Genomic DNA, 20,611 nt, shown 5'->3' on the forward strand with positions numbered 1-20,611 from the left:
AACCCCGCCCCTGGGGCGCTCGGGCGGCCAATCCCCGCTCCGGGCTGCGCCGAGACGCGGGGCTGCTCCGTTCCCCTGGAGAGCCGCGCTGAGTTGCGCTTCAATTCCCCCTGGCGGGTGGGCGGCGGCGAAGTGCCTGTCCCCCCGCCCCGTTATCTAACTCTTAACTTCCCCAGCCCCACCTCCCTCCGCTCTTCTGATTCGCCAACCTCCATAACAGTATCTGTGATGCGTCCACCGTGATAGCAATTTCGGACGTGTCAAAACAAAAAGCAGTCCTGGAGCACTTTATTAGGCGATGAGCTCTCGTGGGACGGACTCACTTCAGATCTAAGGAAGCTCATCGCCTAATAACCTATTTTGTTAAAGTGCTCCAGGACTGCTTTTTTGTTTTTGTGAAATTGTGTGTGCGCACGTGTCAATCATAATATTTAAGCAGTCCTGTGGCACCTTAAAGACTGACAACTTGATGTATTAGCTCATGAGCTTTCCTGCGTAAGACCCACTTCACCACTGCACCAGGTCTGACGCAGGAAAGCTCATACAAGCGTTAGTCTTTAAGATGCTACAGGACTGCTTTTGTTTGGTTTTTTGCTTGCTTGTTTGCGAAGCTATGGACAAACACATCTACCCTGCTGAGACTAATATCTATTTGATTTGCTCTGATTTAAGTCTTTATTCTATTATGCTAAACCATTTCATAGGTGGAAAAATGAGTTTAAGAGGAACGGAACAGTATGAAGAAATGGCCAATAATGAAGCTGACATTCACTTTTTTCTGATTATATTTGAATGCTGTCCAATGTTTCCTCTAATTTTTTCCATCTGGGACAGAGTAGATTTTTGTTCTGTACTCCATGGCTGAGTTTAAATGGAACATTTACGCTTTCCTTTTTCTGCGGAAAAAGTAGAAACGAAATTGTAATCACACTTGGCACTTCTATTCAAGTATCTCCAAGCATTTTATAAGCATTCCTTAACAATGCCTTACAAAACTGTTCTAAATACATAGGAGTCACCTCTGCAGTGGGACATACCAGCTGTGGTGAGAGACAGGCTGGGATTCCTGCCAGCAGTGGCAGTCCCAGGAGCTCAGCCAGAAATCTGGCTGGGACAAGTTGTGGTGGCCTTTGAGCCCCGCTGAGAGTCTGGCCGGGAATGGCAGCCCAGGACTGGCAGGCAGGCCCAGGAATCTATCTGGGAGTGGTGGTGGAAGACCCAACAGCCCAGCTGGCAGCACCGGTGGCAGGCCCAGGAGCCTCTAGCACTGTGCTGGGACTAGTTTAGCAGTGACTCAGATGAAAGGGTGCCAATGATAAATTCCTTATAGCTTTTGAAAAATGAGCAAACTGACTAAGACAGAATAGATCCAAAACTTCCCCTACTCCTTGAGTCAAACACTATATACTTGTACTTTCTGCACTTCTGGTTTACATAATAAGTTATATCATGAAAACTCAGAGGCCACCTTCATGTCTGACTTGACTGAAATCCTTATGGTCTGGAAATGTCATGAGAGTTTTATCTCCTAAACTGTCCCATCTGATTTCTAAACCAAGATCTGGATAAGTCTGCAGCACATATGCAAATGAAATTGGACTTTGACTCTTTTGGGGGTTGGCCTCAATGCCTGTCTAGCTTGGTATGCATTGTTATATTGTTTGGATGGCCTTACACCCATTTTCTCTGTGTACATGGATGACTGGTGCTGCATATTACTGAGTTTTAGCTGAAAGTGCAAACAATGAGTAATAAATGTGTGAAGGGCTGAGTCACTGATTAAAAGTTACAGTGCATTTTTCCATGCTATAGCCAACTCAAGCTATGAAGAAATTAACTACTGCCTATGCTCTATTTTATAAAGGACCCAGCATACCCAGATGTGCATTTGAAAACTGTTTCAACATAAAAATCTATCAGGAACACATTTTCCCCAAAACAATTAACTCAGTTCTATAGAAAACAAGAGAAATAGCTTTACAATTTTCAACAGTTCACAACAACTTGTGAATAACTGCCCAGTACCTTAATCAGTCAGCACTATCCCACAGGAAACCCCAGTTCAATTCCAAGACACAATATCTGTGCCCACCACGTTAATTATACGCTATGGAAGACAGTGCCTCTGTTTTTTTTTTCAGATGCCCTTGAGCTGCTTTGAACCACTGCACTGTTGCACAGAGGCCTGAAAGATGGAGCCAACCATAGTAGGATCACTCTAGTACAGAGGAATGGTACTGGGGAGTGTTGCCACAATGATTTTTCTGCTACCATCCCCTCCCCAGGTTGTCAAGATATTAGGTGTTGTGGACCTTAAATTTCCCCCACTGCCACTGACCACTAATTTCATTTTGGCTAAGCCCTAAGGAGCTCTAAATTATTCCAAGAAAGAAGGCTGGTGCACAGCCAGCAATCCAGGCCTAGCATTGCAAATACATCCAAGTGGTTAGCACTAATTCAAAGAGATGTTTTTTTCTTACATTCTATTTAAAAGATGGACAGAGGTCTATAGTGAACATAAATTGAGAGCAGCTGAATTCCATTTTACATGATTTAAAAACGCATTAGCAGGGTCTGTGGTTCTTTTCCATTTACAGCTGTCTACACTAGAGTTTCGTTGACAAAACTCCAATTTTGTTGACAAATCGTGCAGAGCGTCCACACTAAAAATGTGTTCTGTTGACAGTAAATCGACAGAACACAGCACTTTTGTCGACAGCCTTCTGCCCCTCCCCCAGGCAGAACACCCTTCTCAACAGAATCTGTTGATAAAACAGCTGTGTGGACACTCCAGGGGGCCCTCTGTTGACAGACAGGGCTTCCACGTTACTGGGCAGCCCTGTCTCTTGTACTTCCGATTGCCCGTTCTGTCGAGAGCGCGGCCAGGCAGTCCAGCCACTCTGTCAACAGAGCAGATCACTTTTTCAATCCACTTTGCTGTCTGGCTGCAATCTGTCAACAGAAGTTTTGTCAGAAGATATCTGTAGGGTAGACAGAGCCTAAATATTTTGCAGACTAAATACATTATCGCTGTGAACGCCTAGCATTCCACTGTCCTGAAGAATTTACAGATCCAGAATTAGCACAAATAGTTGGAGTACACCCTGTTTGAGTACCTCTCTCCTGAGAAGGGGATTAGTCTTCAGAAACATAAAATAATGCGGACAAGGCTAATTTAACTCCACTCAATTGCTAAACATTTTTGTGTTCAACAAAGCAAAAAATCTCAATTATTTCAATCCCAATTTAAGGATGGGACCGCCACTACTTTAGCCATGTGATTTTTTTTTTAACATCTTAAGGGACACTGGAATCTAAAGATAAGCAAAAATACTCATCACTTATTACAAAGAAAGATTTTTGTTCAAGTCAGTAAGTCCTATTTGGTTCATCATAGATAACCTATATATGGGCAGACATAAGTGATCTTAACTAAGTCATGTGTTTAATTCAGCTACCAAAAAGAAGCCACTCAAGAATTAAATTAGCAATGTTTCTTACAAGTCTACCACTAAAGAATGATCCCAAGCAATCACATTAGTGAAAATTAAGAATCTGTAGCTTCACTTTAAATCCAGTTGCATCTTCATTTTATTCAAGATTATTTTATGTCTCCCTTCCAAAAGTGCATAGTCCAACCACTTCAGTGTTTAGTATGAGAAGTTACTTCCTTAAATTTTATCTTTTTAATATCACATTTAAATAATTTCAAAAACAATTTTAATCTTCTCCATTGGCAATACATTTTAAAACCATAAAATAGTATTATCCAAATGTTTCCAAAATATGCATTCATTAATAAAATTTTCTTACCTTGGCTAATCCAGCCTCAAATTGAAAGTCATCAGTATTTTTGTTCTAAGCTTAGCCCATTCTGAGTCAGTGGAAGGGGACTGTTAGTCTCACAAATTAAGTTTTGGAATGGAATCTTTTCCTAAACATTATGCATTACGAAATAACACTTCCCCTATTGTTTACAATAAAACAAAGCAGTATTGGTACTGGTGAATGCAAGAATGTAAAAGTGATTAATTCATAAGACTACATACCAACCTTTAAAAACTCTTTTGAAAATATGAGCAAAGGTGCACCATTTGGTCCCCACCTTTTAATGTAATTTAGAATGGGGAGAAGGAAGGGGAAAGATATTTGACTTGCTAGTCAAGAGGATACTACTCGTAAATGAGAAAGATTTTGTAAACCTGAAATACTTTGATTTATATTGGTCACTTTTAGAAATATACAAGATGGAAACCAAATGCAGATATAGAAAAAATAAAAATCTTAAAATTACAATTATGAAACATACAAACAAGCAGTCATGTAGTACCTTAAAGACTAACAAAATAATTTATTGTTAGTCTTTAAGGTGCTACATGACTGCTTGTTTGTTTTGTTAGAATACAGACTACTACGGCTACCTCTCTGTTAATAATGAACTATGTTTAACATATAAATTGAATGTTATCTCACTAGCTATCAAAATAAAACCATACTAGGGCTTTGTACAAACTCTGCATTTACTTAATCAAAATTGTCTGTTTCATATCAACTGAGTTGAGTTGTGCTTACTGAAGGATTCTAAAAAAAAACCCAGAACATTATAGTCATAGGCTACGTCTACACGTGCACCCAACTTCGAAATAGCTTATTTCGATGTTGCGACATCGAAATAGGCTATTTCGACGAATAACGTCTACACGTCCTCCAGGGCTGGCAACGTCGATGTTCAACTTCGACGTTGCTCAGCCCAACATCGAAATAGGCACAGCGAGGGAACGTCTACATGCCAAAGTAGCACACATCGAAATAAGGGAGCCAGGCACAGCTGCAGACAGGGTCACGGGGCGGACTCAACAGCAAGTCGCTCCCTTAAAGGGCCCCTCCCAGACACACTTTCATTAAACAGTGCAAGATACACAGAGCCAACAACTAGTTGCAGACCCTGTATATGCAGCACGGACCCCCAGCTGCAGCAGCAGCAGCCAGAAGCCCTGGGCTAAGGGCTGCTGCCCACGGTGACCACAGAGCCCCGCAAGGGCTGGAGAGAGAGTATCTCTCAACCCCCCAGCTGATGGCCGCCATGGAGGACCCCGCTATTTCGATGTTGCGGGACGCGGATCGTCTACACGTCCCTACATCGATGTTGAACGTCGAAGTAGGGCGCTATTCCCATCCGCTCATGGGGTTAGCGACTTCGACGTCTCGCCGCCTAACGTCGATTTCAACTTCGAAATAGCGCCCAACACGTGTAGACGTGACGGGCGCTATTTCGAAGTTACTGCCGCTACTTCGAAGTAGCGTGCACGTGTAGACGCAGCCATAGGGTGCATCTACACTTGCATTCCTCTTTCGAAAGAGGCATGAAAATGAGGTAAATGGAAAATGCAAATGAGGTATTTGTGTATTTGACCTCATTTGCATATTCTAATTTCAAAAGAGCATCTTTCAAAAGAAGAAAGCCAGTGTAGATGCTGCTCTTTCAAAAGTAAACCCTATCTTCAAAAGAATCCTTCTTTCCATTAAATAAAGGGAAGAAAGATTCTTTCGAAGATGGGTTTACTTTCGAAAGAGCAGCGTCTACACTGGCTTTCTTCTTTCGAATTAGAATATGCACATGATGTGCCAAATATGCAAATGTACACATTATTTGTATTTTCAATTTGCCTCATTTGCATACGTCTTTCAAAAGAGGAATGCAAGTGTAGACGCACCCAGAAAGTATTCTGTAATCTTGCCACCTAATGGCCAAATACAACGGCTGGGTCTACACGAGCCCCATCCTTTCGAAAGGGGCATGTTAATGAGCGGGTTTGAAATATGCTAATGAGGCACTGCAATGAATATGGAGTACATAATAGTAGCATTAGTGCGGCTTTTCGAATCACGCATTGCCTGTGGAGATGGGACCTTCTGAAAGGACCCCTCCGTTTTCGAAAGCCCTTTTTCCTATCTGGTGTTAGGAAGAAGGGCTTTTGAAAACTGGTGGGGGGTCCTTTTGGAAGGCTCCATCTCTACAGGCAGCATGCGATTCGAAAAGCCGCACTTTTGAATCGCTGCGGCTGCCATTATGCTAATGAGGCACTGCATATTCATTGCAGTGCCTCATTAGCATCTTTCGAACCTGCTCATTAACATGCCCTTTCGAAAGGAAGGGGCTCATGTAGACACAGGGAACTGGTAAATGTGTATCTTCATAAACCTGAGTACTTATGCTTCAATTTTTATTCATGATACATTGGGTATTGCATTAGGCTACAGAATGGGGAACATGGTCTGTATTAAAAATGCAAATTAAACATCAAGACTTCTCTTAACAGATGACACTTCTGCTATAAACTATTGCAAAATATAATTGCAATTTAAATAATTTGCTTGACATTCTTTTGCAGAAATGAAAAACAATCTGCAGTTATCTGAAACTAACTTGGGGATAAAACATATTATTTGGCTCCAAAATATCTTACTAGTTTTCTTATTGTTTTAGTTCACAACTAAATATCATTTTTCATTTATTCATTAATTCCATTTTCGTAACTTTAAAGAAGTTAACACTGCAACATAAAACAATGCCAAATCAAAATTAACCAATATCTGAACTGATCATGTGCAATGTTAACATACTTTTCGTATGTCCTGTACTTACACAGCAAAAATAAAATATTGTTAAATGACACTGCTATAGATAAGCCAAGTTCCATTACCAAAATAGAGTACAAATCTAGATAAGCAGACTATGACTGACAATTATTTCAGGAGACTGTTGTATCCAGCAGTTTTTTGAAGTCTTATACTTCAAATATTATGAGGTCGAGACAAGGGTCATCTCTATGCATCTGTAATCCTGCTTAGCACAATGGCACAATCAGGTCGTCTAGATGCTACCACAGAACTTAATTTATTTATTGAACAAGTAGCGAACTTAGTTTATTTATTGAACAAGTATTTATTACTGGATGATACTGACAGATGTCATTTAAGGAGGAAAGAAAGGGCACTTGGCATAGGCTACTTGAAACTGATCAGCACAAAGGGCAAACAGTTTTTTTTTCTTTTAAAGAAGTCCATAGTGATTAATACATATATGAGGCAACACTGCCTCGGAGTATTCAACTCCTGTGTTCTAGTTCTTTTTTGCCCTTTGCTTTACTTAAGGTTTTCAAGTTTCACCATCTGCAAATGGAGGATACTTACCTACTTACTTATCTATTTCTGAGCAGTAAAAGGACTTAACATCTGTGAAGCGCTTTGACATGTTCCAATACAAGAGGCTATGGTATTGCAAGAAATAGTATCAGTGGAAGAAGACAGTATGCTGAGAAGTACAGTGAGTTTATCAGATTTATGATAAATTATGATATTTTAAGTTCTTATCATAATAAGTTATCTTTCTATTGTTATTGAAAATAAACTTAACTGAAACTAATTATTTTAAAAGTATTTCTGTATTCCACATTCATGATGAAAGCAATTTCCCAATAGGTAAGTCATGTCTGACAGAAAAACTGTTTCATTAGAAATAATTTTAAAAAGGGAGGTAAATATACTTCTCCATTAAATACACCAAATTCCCTTTGAAGAACTGTATTTATGATTCCTTATACGCAAATTCATTTTTAAATTATTTATTTAAAAATAGCACTCTTGCATTTGTTGTCTTCTAAACTAAAAGACAATACTTCACCAAACAGTGAGTCTACGCAACTATTTACACATATGTAAAATGAGTTCACATCTTAGAGTTTTATATTCTCGGTAGTTGTTTCATTAGTAGAATGTGATTCAACAATCAGTCTTGGCTCAATCAGTGCATCCCAGCTTTCAGTTATCTGAAACAAACATGTATAATGTTTAGCTTGGAGAGAAATAGATGAGAATTTTTATCGCCTATATTTATGCTAAGGTGGTACATAGCAGCAGCACATCCATCCAAAGCATTACTAAATAAGAACAACAGTATATCACAAAGATCTGTATGGTGAATCCCTACCCTGGTTTTCTGCTTTCCTAATACACAAAGAATTCCACTGACATCACCAAAGATGTTGGCAAGTAAAATGCCAGATGAATAGACAAACTTGTGAAGACTGAAACATGCTAGACATATTGAATTGTTATATTACAGAAAAGAAAGCCTTTGCATTTTATTTTAATTCAGAACACATCTACACACCTGTGTAGTTATTATATGTTGAATATAATGTTGAATATGATATGATATGTTAAAATGATTGCTATGACCTAAACACACAATAATCGCTATAAAGAAGCAATGATTTTTTTTCTTTTCACTCACTTTCATTGAGATGTATGACAAACAGAAATCTCATTAAAACAAGTTCCTTAGATATAATGAATCCCTATGCACAACTGCGAAGGTTTCAACTCTGCATAATGCAATGCAAAGCAGCTTAAAGACTATTAACATACCTTTGTATCCTGAGAAACAGCATATTCTATCACCTCAGCTCCATCTTCAGACTGGTACACAAGATCAAACTTTCCTGGCTCTTTGATCACTAAAACAAGAAAAAAAAAATTCAGTTACTTTTATATAACAGTAAAGGTAAACATTACTTATGAAGCTGGTCAAGGCTCATTTATTTAATCAGCATTATATATCACAACAATCACTGTTACAATCATTCACTCCCCAATGGACCGATGAAGCAGTTGAGTAGCAGTGACCATACGACTACTATGTTATCATGCTGTACAACAGGAGTGAGGAACCTTTTCTGAGCTGGGGCACCGACCCACTGAAAAACAAAATCAGTTGGGGGTCACATACAAGGAAGAAGCTAAACAGATAAATCTGAGCTCACTCCCAAGTGAGCAGGGGAGGGAGGGGGGAAAAAAAAAAAACTCAGTGAAGTGACCCACAACTGAGCAGCAGGAAAAATAAGGACACTTCACTCATGCAACTCAGGGAGCCAGGGTTCACCTCATGCTCCAGACTCATAGGGCTATGGGAGCCAGAGAGGAGGCACGACTCAGGGCTATCCAACAGAGCAAAATTAACTCTGTTGGGGGTAGCATTCCCTCAAAGCTGAGCACTGGGATGGCCACTTAGCTGATGAGTAGAGCACCTACAGCTGGCAGCATGTTTTTCTACTCTTTCACATAAAATTTATTCTGCACATGAATAGTTAAAGGGAACATTGCCTGGAAGCCTGGGCCTAGGAGATTTTGTGGGTCCCCCTTAGGCTCAGGGGTGGGTCCCAAAAATGAATGGTTCAGTGTGCATGAGGATGCCGCCAGGGAGGGGGCTGGGCAGGAGGCAGTGTGCAGGAGTGGGCTGAGGGTGCAAGGTCTGGGCAGAAAGTATGGTGCAGGAGTGAACTGGTGTCGGGGTACATGGGCTGAGTGGATGGAAAAGGTTGGAGGGGATAGTAACACTTACCTGAAGCAGCTTCCAGGGGGAAAAGAGCCACCCTATACATACAGGCGCAGCTTCCTGCCACTCCCACTGGCTGCAATTTAGGTGAGTGCTTCCCTGCGTTAATATTTCCCCATCCAAGGGGAGGGGTTGGGGGGATCCACAAGTCTCATCAGCTGCATCAAGGCAAGCTGAGAGCCAAAGCCAACCTGCAAGCTGTAAGTTCCCCAAACCTGCTATACAGGATCAACGCAATCTAATTTGCTTGAGGTAGGGACATATTTGTCACTAATTATACAGTGCTAAGGAACATCGACACCATTTCAACAATGCATATAACAAGTGTACCTCAAAAACAGGCTTAGTTCAGCCTCTACTCTCTTCCCATATTCTCTCCCACCACAAATTATAATACATGTATCTAGTTAAGACCACATAGTAAAACACAGTAAAAAGGCAACAATTGCTAACTCAATCTCAAATCGATTCTGATTTAAGGAAAAACTAAATCTAACTCCGTTGTCTGGTATCTGCTGATAAATGTCGGTTTTTAAATGGCAACCACTATACTTGCATTCCAAATTTCTAACAAATATTTGAGGTACTCTTTTAATTTTTAAGGACTCAGTCCTACACCCTATGAAGTCAATGGCAAAACTTCAAGGCTGTGTCTACACTTGCATTCCTCCTTCGAAATAGGCATGCAAATAAGGGAAATCGAAAATGCAAATGAGGTGCAGACTTACATATGCAGCACCTCATTTCCATATGCTTTCAAAGGAAGAAAAAGCAGTGTCAGTGAGGCTCTTTCAAAAGTAAACCCCATCTTTGAAAGACCCCTTCTTCCCATTAAAGAAAAGAAAGAAGGGTTCTCTTGAAGATGAAGTTTGCTTTCGAAAGAGCTGTCTCTACACTGCTTTTCTTCTTTCAAAATAACATGCAAATGAGGCACCAGATATGCAAATGACAGATTTACACTTTCAATTTCCCTCATTTGCACGCCTTTCGAAAGAGGAATGCAAGCATAGACGCAGCCCAAGTGTCATGGATTTTCTGTACTTAACATGCTATTTTAAGTATGTGGGAAATGTTACAATGCTTGAGAAAATGCTGAAATATATGCCTCAGAAAATTGTAATATACAGTCATACCCCAAGATACGCCCATTCAGGTTACGAGAATTCAAATATATGAGGAGTTTGATTCAAAACCTCTACTTCAGAGGCATTTTCTCGAATTTACGAGGACCAATTTGAATTTTGTGCGCCTCAGCGGGACGCGGGCACCCTGCAGCAGGAGAAAGGCCACAGCTCCAGGCAATAGCTGCCCGCAGCTGCATCCCGGCCGGTGCATCTCTCTGCAGTGCCTGGCAGCGGTTTCCCAGAGCCCCCGGCCCAGCCTTTACCTGTGGCTGGTCTGGGTCTCCGCCTTGGCGCTGCAGCAGCGGTGCACCCTGGCCCAACTGGAAGCCTCAGGCTCCCAGGCACTCCTGAGACGTGGATGCTGGGTGTGCAGCCCATCCTGGCCCCGCCCCTGCTGCTTGCGTAAATGGATGTAAATTTTGGGGCTCAGGAATGCATAAAAATTAATGGTAATTACATTTTCAACTTACAAGAATTCACCCTAAGAGGAGTTTTTCAGGAACGAATTACCCTTGTAAGGCAGGGGAAGACTGTATTGTTTAACAGATATTTTCCACTGCAGCAGAAATTACTTTAGATAGTTACATATTGACTTATTGAGTTACTTTTTACTTACCTGCTGAAGATGAAAGAATCTCAAGCTCTACCTGTTTGTTATCAGCATTCCAACTGATTATTTTTCCCTCCTTCAAAAAACAACAAAAACAGTACCATGATGAAGCACAGCAAATATAAGTATTCCATATTACATTAGAGAGATATGCTGGAACACACCTACAGCACATATTTCTATTTGATGGAGTCTTTTTTCAGTTTTGAAAAAAATCTCTTAAAAGTATTAAAACAATTAACTTTAAAAACTTTTTTTTAAATGAATTAGTAAAATTAGCATACCAATACACCCAAATCCTTTATTGCCACAGTCACTGTGGATTAATGCAGCAATCATTCAGCTATAAACAAGTTTTCTTTGAAACTGCCATAAAGGTGTATTTTTAATAGTTCCATGAGGTGTCCTGACAACTTTAAACAAAACCATCAAGGTTTTCAATGTTCATTTGCATCCAAGAGCTTGGAATTTTTCCTCAGAATTTAAATTGTTGGCTCTTAAATCAGCAGTATTGTTTGCATGCACTTTTCTATTGACAACCCTTTAGTATTCTGAATGGTTTTTAGTTTGTAATTATTTTTTATTTACACTGAAAATAGTCTGCAGTCACATGTGAAGTGGGGGGAAATATATAATGTACAGAATTTTAAAATATCTCAGACTTCCCCAAAACCTTGTCTTACACAATATAGTATTATACATACATGTTTTGAAAAAATACCTTGTAGTCAGATACTTCAGGAGTGTAATTTTCAGTTAATTCCAAAAGCTGTTAGAAGAAAAACAGAAGTCAATAAAACCCATGCAAATAGTACCTCCTGCTTCTGGCTCGTGCTGTTGTCACTTACTACCCAAACTGTCACTGAGGTGAACTGCACAAGAGCTGTGTATCCTGCTCTTAGACGAGGGGTGGGCAAAAATTTTTGATGGGAGCCACTCCAGGAATTTGGTAAGTGGTCAAGGGACACATTCTTCCATGATATTAATGGAGGAGGTGTGTGGTCTGGGATGGAGATGTAGGAGGGGATGTGGGGCCCAGGAGGGAGTTGTGACCTGGAGGAGGGGTGTAAGAGGAGGTGCAGGATTTAGGACCAGGTTGAGATCGGGGCACAGGTGTAGGGGTTTGAGTTATGACCTGGGGCAGAGGATCTGGGTGCAGGGTCCGGGTGGGGTATGGGTACAGGAGCAAGGGTGCAGAGGATTTGGGTTATGTTGGGCAGGAGTGCGGGGGCGGGGGCGCAGAAAGAAGGCTGCCAGAGACAGGCTCTGACCAGGAGATGCTTATCTATGTAGCTCCCAGAAAGCAGCCCAGCAGATCCCTGACAGCTGCACCCCAGCACGCCACCCAGAGCAGCCTATTGTGAAGGCTATGTGATTCTCTGAGTGACCCTGTTAGCAGGGGGTAGAAGCTTCTCACACTGCTGTGACTGAGCAGCAAACAGCAGTGAGGTAGGCATGTAGCCTGCCCCAGGCTCCTGCTGGGTTGTGGGCCAGATCCAGTGGCTTAGTGGGCTGGATCTGGCCCATGGGCCATATTTCCCACCCTTGTCCTAGACCCTAACACTTAACCCAGCTAGTATACCATGACTGATTTCTCCAGTGGCTTTCCATTCAGCCTGGGCCTGAAGCAATCACAATGGCTGTGTCTACACGTGCCTCTTCTTCCGGAAGCGGCATGGTAATGAGCCCTTTGGAAAATGCTAATGAGGTGCGGGTGTAAATTTTCCATGCCTCATTAGCATATGGGTATGTGATTTGGAGTCCAGAAGAAGCCCTGCTGGACTCCAAAATACACGTGCAGACGTGCAGCTTGCAGGGATCTTCTAGAAGGAAACCATCCTTCCAGAAGCCCCCTCTTCCACAAAATTTTTAGGAGAAGGGGGCTTCCAGATGGAGAGTTTCCTTCTGGAAGATCCCCGTGGGCTGTATGTTTGCACATGTATTTTGGAGTCTGCAAGAGCTTTTTCCAGACTCCAAATCGCATGCCATATGCTAATGAGACATGGAAAATTTACAACCGCACCTCATTAGCATCTTCCAGAGGGCTCATTATCATGCCACTTCCAGAAGAAGTGGCACATGTAGACATAGCCAGTGACTCTAGCTTCCTCAGCACCAGTGTTTTCTCGCTATTTTTGACTTTGGGACTGAAATAGCATTATTTTTAGAGCAAGTTTTGCAATGTCTCAGAAATACCATATAGAGATAAAGAGTAACTGAAGATGATTTTCACTTTCTGTATAATTTAGCTCTCATAGTGATTTCATTTTTGTGTGTGAAGCACTCCTCTATGTGGTGGTGGTCTTTCAAGAATTTTATTTATTTGTATCAGGGCAATTTTTTCAGGAAAAAAAGCGGGGTGGGGTGCAGTTTGGGATGTTCAAAGTCAGCTTGATTTTCTGAGTCTTGACCAGATGGTAAGAGGGAAAGACCCATTATACGGATTTGTTTAGGAATTCCTACTAAAATTGAAATAGAGATGTACATTTCTTTGCTTATGTTATCATTCTATTAAGTGTAAACAAAATAAATGCACTAGTTCAAAAGCTTTCTAAATTCAAAGCATCGATTGATTCCCTTCAAGCTGTGTCTTCACAGTAAAACAATTTGAAAATATATGCAAACTGAGAACTGTAGCAGGTTCTTTTATTCAAGAAACTACTTGGTTAGAGAGGCTAATGAATAGGTTTAGAGCTACTTGTAAATAAAAGACATACCAGAAAGTTTAAAGGGTTCTGAACAGTCAGAGTTCCAGATTTCTTAGAAAAAGATTTACGCAAATATGTCATTGATCAATAAAGGTAAAAAAGGGTTATCTGGATAACCAATTCTCATGCTAACAGTTGAAGGCCTAGATTTATAGTCCAAAGAGAAAGGCGGTAACATCAATCCCACAGAGACCCATTTTTCCTCTGCCAACTTACAAGTTAGGGGAAGCAAAGATAACTGCGTATCCGGATAAATACAAATGTATTATCTAATACTCTAGATCTAGAACAACAATCACTAAATAATGCAAATTTGAACACTGTAAAATTTTGGGATATCACAGCTGAAGTAGCTGTATTATATCTTTCAAAATGTATTATACTGGTGCATCTAAAAGAGTTCTGAGCCACATGATTAACACAATATATTTTAGGTTTTCCTTACCTTAAAGGCAATTTTTTCCCCTAATTGAGGAGGGGCAGCTAATAGAGGTAGTACACTATAGTCCCTCTTTGGAACTTCCACAGGATTCTGTGAAATAAACATTAAACCCATTGATTCAATTACATAATTAAGAAAAGCTAACAGGCAATGTTAATACTATATGAAAAAAACCCAGAAAATCCATCACTCAAAGCAACAACCAAACTATGACCTACCAAATTCACCGTCAGTAAAAATGTGTCACTGACTGAAATCTGGTCTTTCATGTGCATTCCTCCTATACTTCACAGATTTCAAGGGGGAGACCAGCATTTCTCATATCAGGCATCCTGGCCCAAAAGGGAGTTGCAGGGGGGCGGGCACATGGTTATTTTAGAGGGGTTGTGGTATTGCCATCCTTACTTCTGCACTGGCTTCATAGCTGGGACACCAGAAAGTGGCACCTGCTGACTGATGGCCCAGCTCTTCAGGTAAGCTTCAGACGTCGTAAGGGCAGCAACATCATACCATGGTATCCTTCCATGTGTCTTGTGGTGATGGCTCTGTCTTCAGAGCTGGGTTCCCTGCTAGCGGCCACTGTTTTGCAGCTTGGCAGCACAGAAGTAAGGGTAACTTTGTGACCCATTCACAACTCCTTTTTGGGTCAGGACCCCTACAATAACAGAACCCTGTAATTTTGGATTTAAATAGCAGAAATCATAATATTTATGATTTTTAAAACCTATGACCAAGAAACTGACCAAAATGAACCATGAATTTGGACATAATCCAAATCAAGACACAGAGCACAAGTTATGTGTATAATGTAAAACAAGAGTATTTTTACAAACACTTCTTTAGAATATGAGTGATCTGGCCTTAACTGAATTAACAAAATTGTTGTATTCTTTACATTGCTCTTAGTCTTATCTTTTTTATTTGTTTTTACAATTTATGATCATTTCATATGAGAGGCAGCATAGAGTAGTAAGTCTGGATTAACAAGACACGGATGCTATTCCCATCTCTGGCAGTGGCCTCTTGGCTGACCTTGGCCAAATCAATTCTTTGTGCTTCAATTTCTTATCTGTAAAATGAGCATAACAATACTGACCTTCTTTAAGTACTTTGAGATCTAGTATTGAAAAGCATTATATAAGAACTGAAACCTTAGTAAGAAAGTTATAAATTAAAAACAAAGTTAAAGGAACGTAGTATGTGGACATAGTTACTCACCTGGATAACAACTGAAGTGTTTGCTGCTTCTTCATTTAACTGCTGCTGCTTCTTGTTGTCACTGCTGTAGTTGAAGAAGAAGCTAGTGTTTTCTCCTCTGCCTCGACCCTGACCCCGACCTCTGATCATCCCACGACCCCCACGACCCCTATGTCCTCTCCAGAAGAAGTTATCTTCTCCTCTTCCCAGTCCCCTTCCAAAACTGCTGGAGTTTATAGCTGGTCCTTGAGTGATTGTTGGTAACTGTTTACCATCATTTCTTACTAAGGATTTATTGAAGCCAACATTTGCTATGGGCTTTTTGATAACAAACTTCTCTGAATCTGAACTATCAGACTCTGAAGAGGTCTTTGCCTTGGGAGATTTTGACATAATGTTCTCAACTGGTGGATTTTTAGGCAGCAATGGTATCTTTGAGTCACTGCTTTGCTGCTGCTGCTCCTCCTCCACAGAGTCAGAATCTGAACTAGAGGACTGTGGTTTAGCTTTTTTACTAATTGCAGTCTTGGGGAAATTTTCATCCATAGACTTTACGGAAAACTTACCAGCAGCAACAGTTTTTATAGCAGAATTTGCAGCAAGTTGGGATTTGTCTCTGGGTAGGGTTGCTGCCATAGGTTTACGTGAGGGTTCATTTTGCTTCATATCCATTTCACTGTCAGATGACGTGCTGGAGGAATCACAATCTGAAATTTCCCCTGTCTTTTTGCTGGACTGTGCTGCAATGTTTTTTACTGTGCTACTTTTACTAGGACTCAGAGGGAGCCTGTTATTTGCCCTTTCTAAAACAGTCGCTCCTCCAACTGCCCTTGTTTTTCTCTGCTTAGCATTCTTTCTTTTTGTTTCCAACTCCTTCTTCCCCATGGACTTTTTTTTAAGTTTTTCAGACTCATTAAGACCACTGTTAAGCGTACCTCCTGTGATATCAATTCTTCTATTCACTTCTTTTCTTTTTCTTTTTATAGGCTTATTACAAGTGTCTTGAATATTTACAGAGTCCCCTTCCTCACAAGAAAGACGATCAGAGTTCTGTTTCTTCTTCATCTTCTTCCTTCTGTGTCTGCCATCGTCACTTTTAGACTCCCCCTTCTCTTTCACCTTTTGCCAGTGCCTTTTTCTCTCTTTTCTTGATGAATAAGTGATGTCATTACCAATCTCATCACAACTATCTGAATCTACCTTTTCCAATTTCACTCTGTCAAAAAGACAAGAAACAAGCACTCAGTCCACTAGTAAAATAGTATTCCTTTCTACATGCTAAGTTTGACATAATTATTAGATTACTGTCTTTTAGAAGTAAGGATGTCACAGCTATTCACTTAGCTAAAAAAATATGACCTCAGAAGAGGAGATAGATGCAAACAAACAAATCTCCCAAACAAATTATGCCACCAAGGATGAAACTGTCATCAAACACCCTAAAATCCTCATATGCTCACATGCAGAAAAAAGGGGTGGTGCACATACTGCACCATGTCCCTGTTGCTAGAGGGGTCCACACACCAGTGCAGATGCCATGGAGTAAGGGAACTCAGTGGGAAATCTGCAGGGGGGAACACTGGCTTCACTTCTCTAGTTCCTAAGAAGCCTAGATTTCCTCTCCACAAACTTGACAAATTTCAGGCTTTTGGTCTGAGGCACAGGCTTTGTGGGACATTACAGGCCTGCCTCCACTATCTCAAGATTTGAAGGGCATGTCCAGACAACAATAAATGTGCTTTTCAAAAGAAAGAAAGTTGAACTTAATCCTACAATATGATCCAGCTAGCATAATGTGAAAACTATCAAACAACATCTGCACAAGGGGAAGAGTGTGTGCCAAATACTATTAGCTACTTATTTTTAGAAGCAAGTTTTTTTTGAAGTGGAACAGAGCAGCTATGTAGAGTTACCAGTCTTCCAGGAGTGGCCTCCTGGAACCCTGTAATGTGATAAAATCACCAAGAATACATCCAACCAAAATCAGCAAATTTACAGGAAGGCTCCACTGTAGAGAACAGAGAAAGTGCAAAGAGATGATCCCTGAATAGACAGGGTGCAAAGCAGAGACTTGAGCCTAAAGGCCCATGCTCTTCCAGCTACTTGGGGAAGGTCCTAGTTTCCTAATAATAATAAAGCACCTTGCCCCCCCACACCTCCATTTTTTTAATTCCAGAGTAATGCAGCATCTTAGGCCAGGAGAGCCGGGTTAGAAACCTCAGGGTCTATCTCCCCTGGTGGCCACTAAACTGTGGTCAGAGGTGCCCCCACCACGTATGAGGCTGCCCTTGTAAGATTCACTGTTCACGTGAAAGATGGGCGGTTCTCCCCGCTCCAACCCCACCAGGTACCTGAGGGTGTCTCGCGCCTCCCCTTCTCCTCCCCTCCCCCGGCACCTGAGGGTGTCTCGCGCCTCCCTTTCTCCTCCCCTCCCCCGGCACCTGAGGGTGTCTCGCGCCTCCCCTTCCCCACCTGAGGGAGTCGTTGTCCCGCACCAAGCGCGCGCTCTCGGTCGGCGGCAGCAGCGCCCCCTCCAGGAAGAGGCTGAGCTGAGCCCGGCGGCTGAAGCCGAACTTTTCCCGGATGAGGCTGATAAGGTCGGTGACCAGCCGCACTTGGCTGGGCTCCAGCAGCAGCCAGCACAGCCCGCAGCCCGGGCTCCCCGGCGGCGGGTAGTCGAAGAGTAGCCGGAGCCGCACGGGGCCCCCTCCCCCAAGCGCCGCCATCTTGGACAAGGAGAGCAGGGAGGGAAGAGGGCTACGGAGCCGCATGCGGGACAAGAGAGGCATTAGCAGCTTCGCATTGCGGACGCCACCTGCCGGCAGCAGCGGCGAACTGCAGCCGGGGGACTGCGCAAGCGGAGTAGATCGGGGGATTGCGGTTCATCCTTGTCACCCTTGTGCTCAGATTGATCCTCGTCGGTTTCTGAGAATCTGTCCACCCTGGTTTTATCCTGGCCTTCGTCTGTCATGACTGCAGCGCTCGGAGCAGAATCAGGGTCCATGTTTCCAATAGTCTTCCTATTTCCTCTTTCTCACAGCGACAAGCAGGAGGATTTAGAAGCATTTATGTTAACATCTTAAATCCAAGATACTGCAGTCAGATTTACAGGGTGAGGCCTAACTTCTGTCTGGAGTCTCATTAATTTCACTTCTTCTTGGTAGTCCGTCATGTCCGATGATGACGTCTTGAGATTGCACAGGCTTGTCAGTTGTGGACTCGCGTGTGGCTGAGGAGTGCACGCCATGAATGGCATGGGAATGCACCGTAGGGGCAAGGGGATTGTCCTGGCTGTGTCGATGTGGCTGCTGCTGTTGCTTTTCTCCTCTCACGAGCATCAGTCAGGCGTATGCATCCCTACTCTTCAAAGTAGTCATACGCGTGTCATATGACAGCACTCCAGCCTGTTTGGTCTCCTGAATGCTGCTCTAGCTGCTTTGGCTTTAATCCAGCATGAGCAATGTTGGCCTTCATGCAGTCTTTATACCTGTTGCAAGGCCTACCTTGATTCCTTTTGCCCTGGGAGAGTTCACCATAGAAGAGTTGATTAGGGATTCTTGACTCCTCCATTCATACGATGTGCCCTGTCCAGAGAAGCTGGGCTTTCAGAATCAAGGCTTCAGTGCTTGTAATTCCTGTTCTGTCAAGGACTTCCAAGTTTGTGACTCTGTCCTGCCATCATATGTGCAGTATTAACCTCAGGGTGCGTGTGTGGAAGTGTTCCAGCAGTTTCACATGTTTTCTGTACAAGGTCCAGGTTTCACATCCATACAGGAGACTGGTCAGTACTACAGACTTGTACACTTTCAGTTTAGTGGACTGTTGAATATTGTGCTGTTTCAACAATCGTGCTCTCAGACGTCCTAGTGCCTGGTTGGCCTTGTAGATGCTGGCATCGATTTCTTTGTTGAGGGAGACATCACTGGCTATCACGCTGCTGAGGTATTTGAACTCATCCACTGTTTTTAACTCTGTTCCTTCAACAGAGATTGAAGCGGGGAGAGCAGCATATCCTGGAGCAGGCTGAAACAGTACCTGGGTCTTTCCTAGGCTGATGGTCAAACCAAATAGGCAAGTGGCTTCAGAAAAGTTGTTGACAATAAGCTGGAGATCATAGAATCATAGAACACTAGAACTGGAAGGGACTTCAAGAGATCATCTAGTCCAGTTCCCTGCCATCTTGGCAGGACTAAACACCATTTAGATCATGCCCAATAGGTATCTATCTAACCTGCTCTTAAATATCTCCAACGATGGAGATTCCACAACCTCCCTACATAATTTATTCCAGTGTTTAACCACCTTGACAGTTAGAAGTTTTTCCTAATGTCTAATCTAAACCTCCCTTGCTGCAGTTTAAGCCCATTGCTCCTTGTCCTATCCTCAGAGGCCAAGGAGAACAATTTTTCTCCCTCCTCCTTGTAACCTTCTTTGAGGTACTTGAAAACTGCTATTATGTCCCCCTAAGTCTTCTCTTTTCTTAACTAAAAAAGCCCAGTTCTTTCAATCTTCCCTCGTAGCTCATGTTCTCTAGACCTGCAATCATTCTTGTTGCTCCTCACAACACTCCTGTTAATACTCCCAGAATTATGTTTGCTTTTTGGGCAACAGCATCACATGGTTGATTCATATTTAGCTTGTTGTCTGCAATGACCACGAAGTCCCTTTCTGCAGTACTCCTTCCTAGACACTTATTTCCCATTCTATCCATATGAAGCTGATTGTTTCTTCCTAAGTGGAGTACTTTGCATTTGTCCTTATTAAATTTCATCAGATTCCTTGTGTGCTGTAAGTGCACAGTTGTCAGCAAAAACGGCTTCAAGGATGAGTGTCTCAAGCATCTTGGTTTTAGCATTCAAACAACAAAGGTCGAAAGGTGACCCATCAAGCCGGTACTTTATGTAGACTCCATGGTCCAGGTCCAGGTCCTTAACTGCATGGCTGAGGATGGATATGAAAAGGGTTGAATAGCAATGGGCCAGCACTCACCCTTGCTTCACACCAACTGTATATCTCAAATGGATCTGAAGACTCGCCATTTGAAAGAACAAAGCCAGTCATGTCATCGTGGAACAGGTGTATGAGGTTGACAAATCTTCTTGGGCAGCGAAATTTTGACAGGATAATCCACAG

The 20,611-nt window shown here is 42.1% G+C and overlaps 1 protein-coding gene across 1 annotated transcript; it reads right to left on the reverse strand.

Moving 5' to 3' along the window:
• Positions 1-6,139: 6,139 nt before the first annotated feature.
• On the reverse strand, positions 6,140-18,210 carry COIL (coilin). Its single transcript, XM_075014443.1, has 7 exons — positions 17,951-18,210; positions 15,500-16,694; positions 14,285-14,371; positions 11,853-11,900; positions 11,138-11,207; positions 8,431-8,519; positions 6,140-7,829 (listed from the first exon to the last, which is right to left on the reverse strand). The coding sequence occupies exons 1-7, from the start codon at positions 18,202-18,204 to the stop codon at positions 7,737-7,739; spliced, it is 1,836 nt and encodes a 611-aa protein (XP_074870544.1). The 5' UTR covers positions 18,205-18,210; the 3' UTR covers positions 6,140-7,736.
• Between the last annotated feature and the right edge of the window lie 2,401 nt (positions 18,211-20,611).

This window comes from Carettochelys insculpta, chromosome 20 (assembly GCF_033958435.1).
Source record: "Carettochelys insculpta isolate YL-2023 chromosome 20, ASM3395843v1, whole genome shotgun sequence".
In the NCBI taxonomy this organism is placed as follows: Eukaryota; Metazoa; Chordata; order Testudines; family Carettochelyidae; genus Carettochelys; species Carettochelys insculpta.

What these genes read in the sequence shown, in the direction of transcription:
- COIL (XM_075014443.1), bottom strand. Translation starts at nt 18,204, where the DNA reads ATGGCGGCGCTTGGGGGAGGGGGCCCCGTGCGGCTCCGGCTACTCTTC. An exon ending in ACACTTCAGTTGTTATCCAG is followed by an intron (nt 14,372 to 15,499) that starts GTGAGTAACTAT and finishes TTTATTTCACAG; the next exon opens with AATCCTGTGGAAGTTCCAAA. An exon ending in GATTCTTTCATCTTCAGCAG is followed by an intron (nt 8,520 to 11,137) that starts GTAAGTAAAAAG and finishes TTCTTGTTTTAG; the next exon opens with TGATCAAAGAGCCAGGAAAG.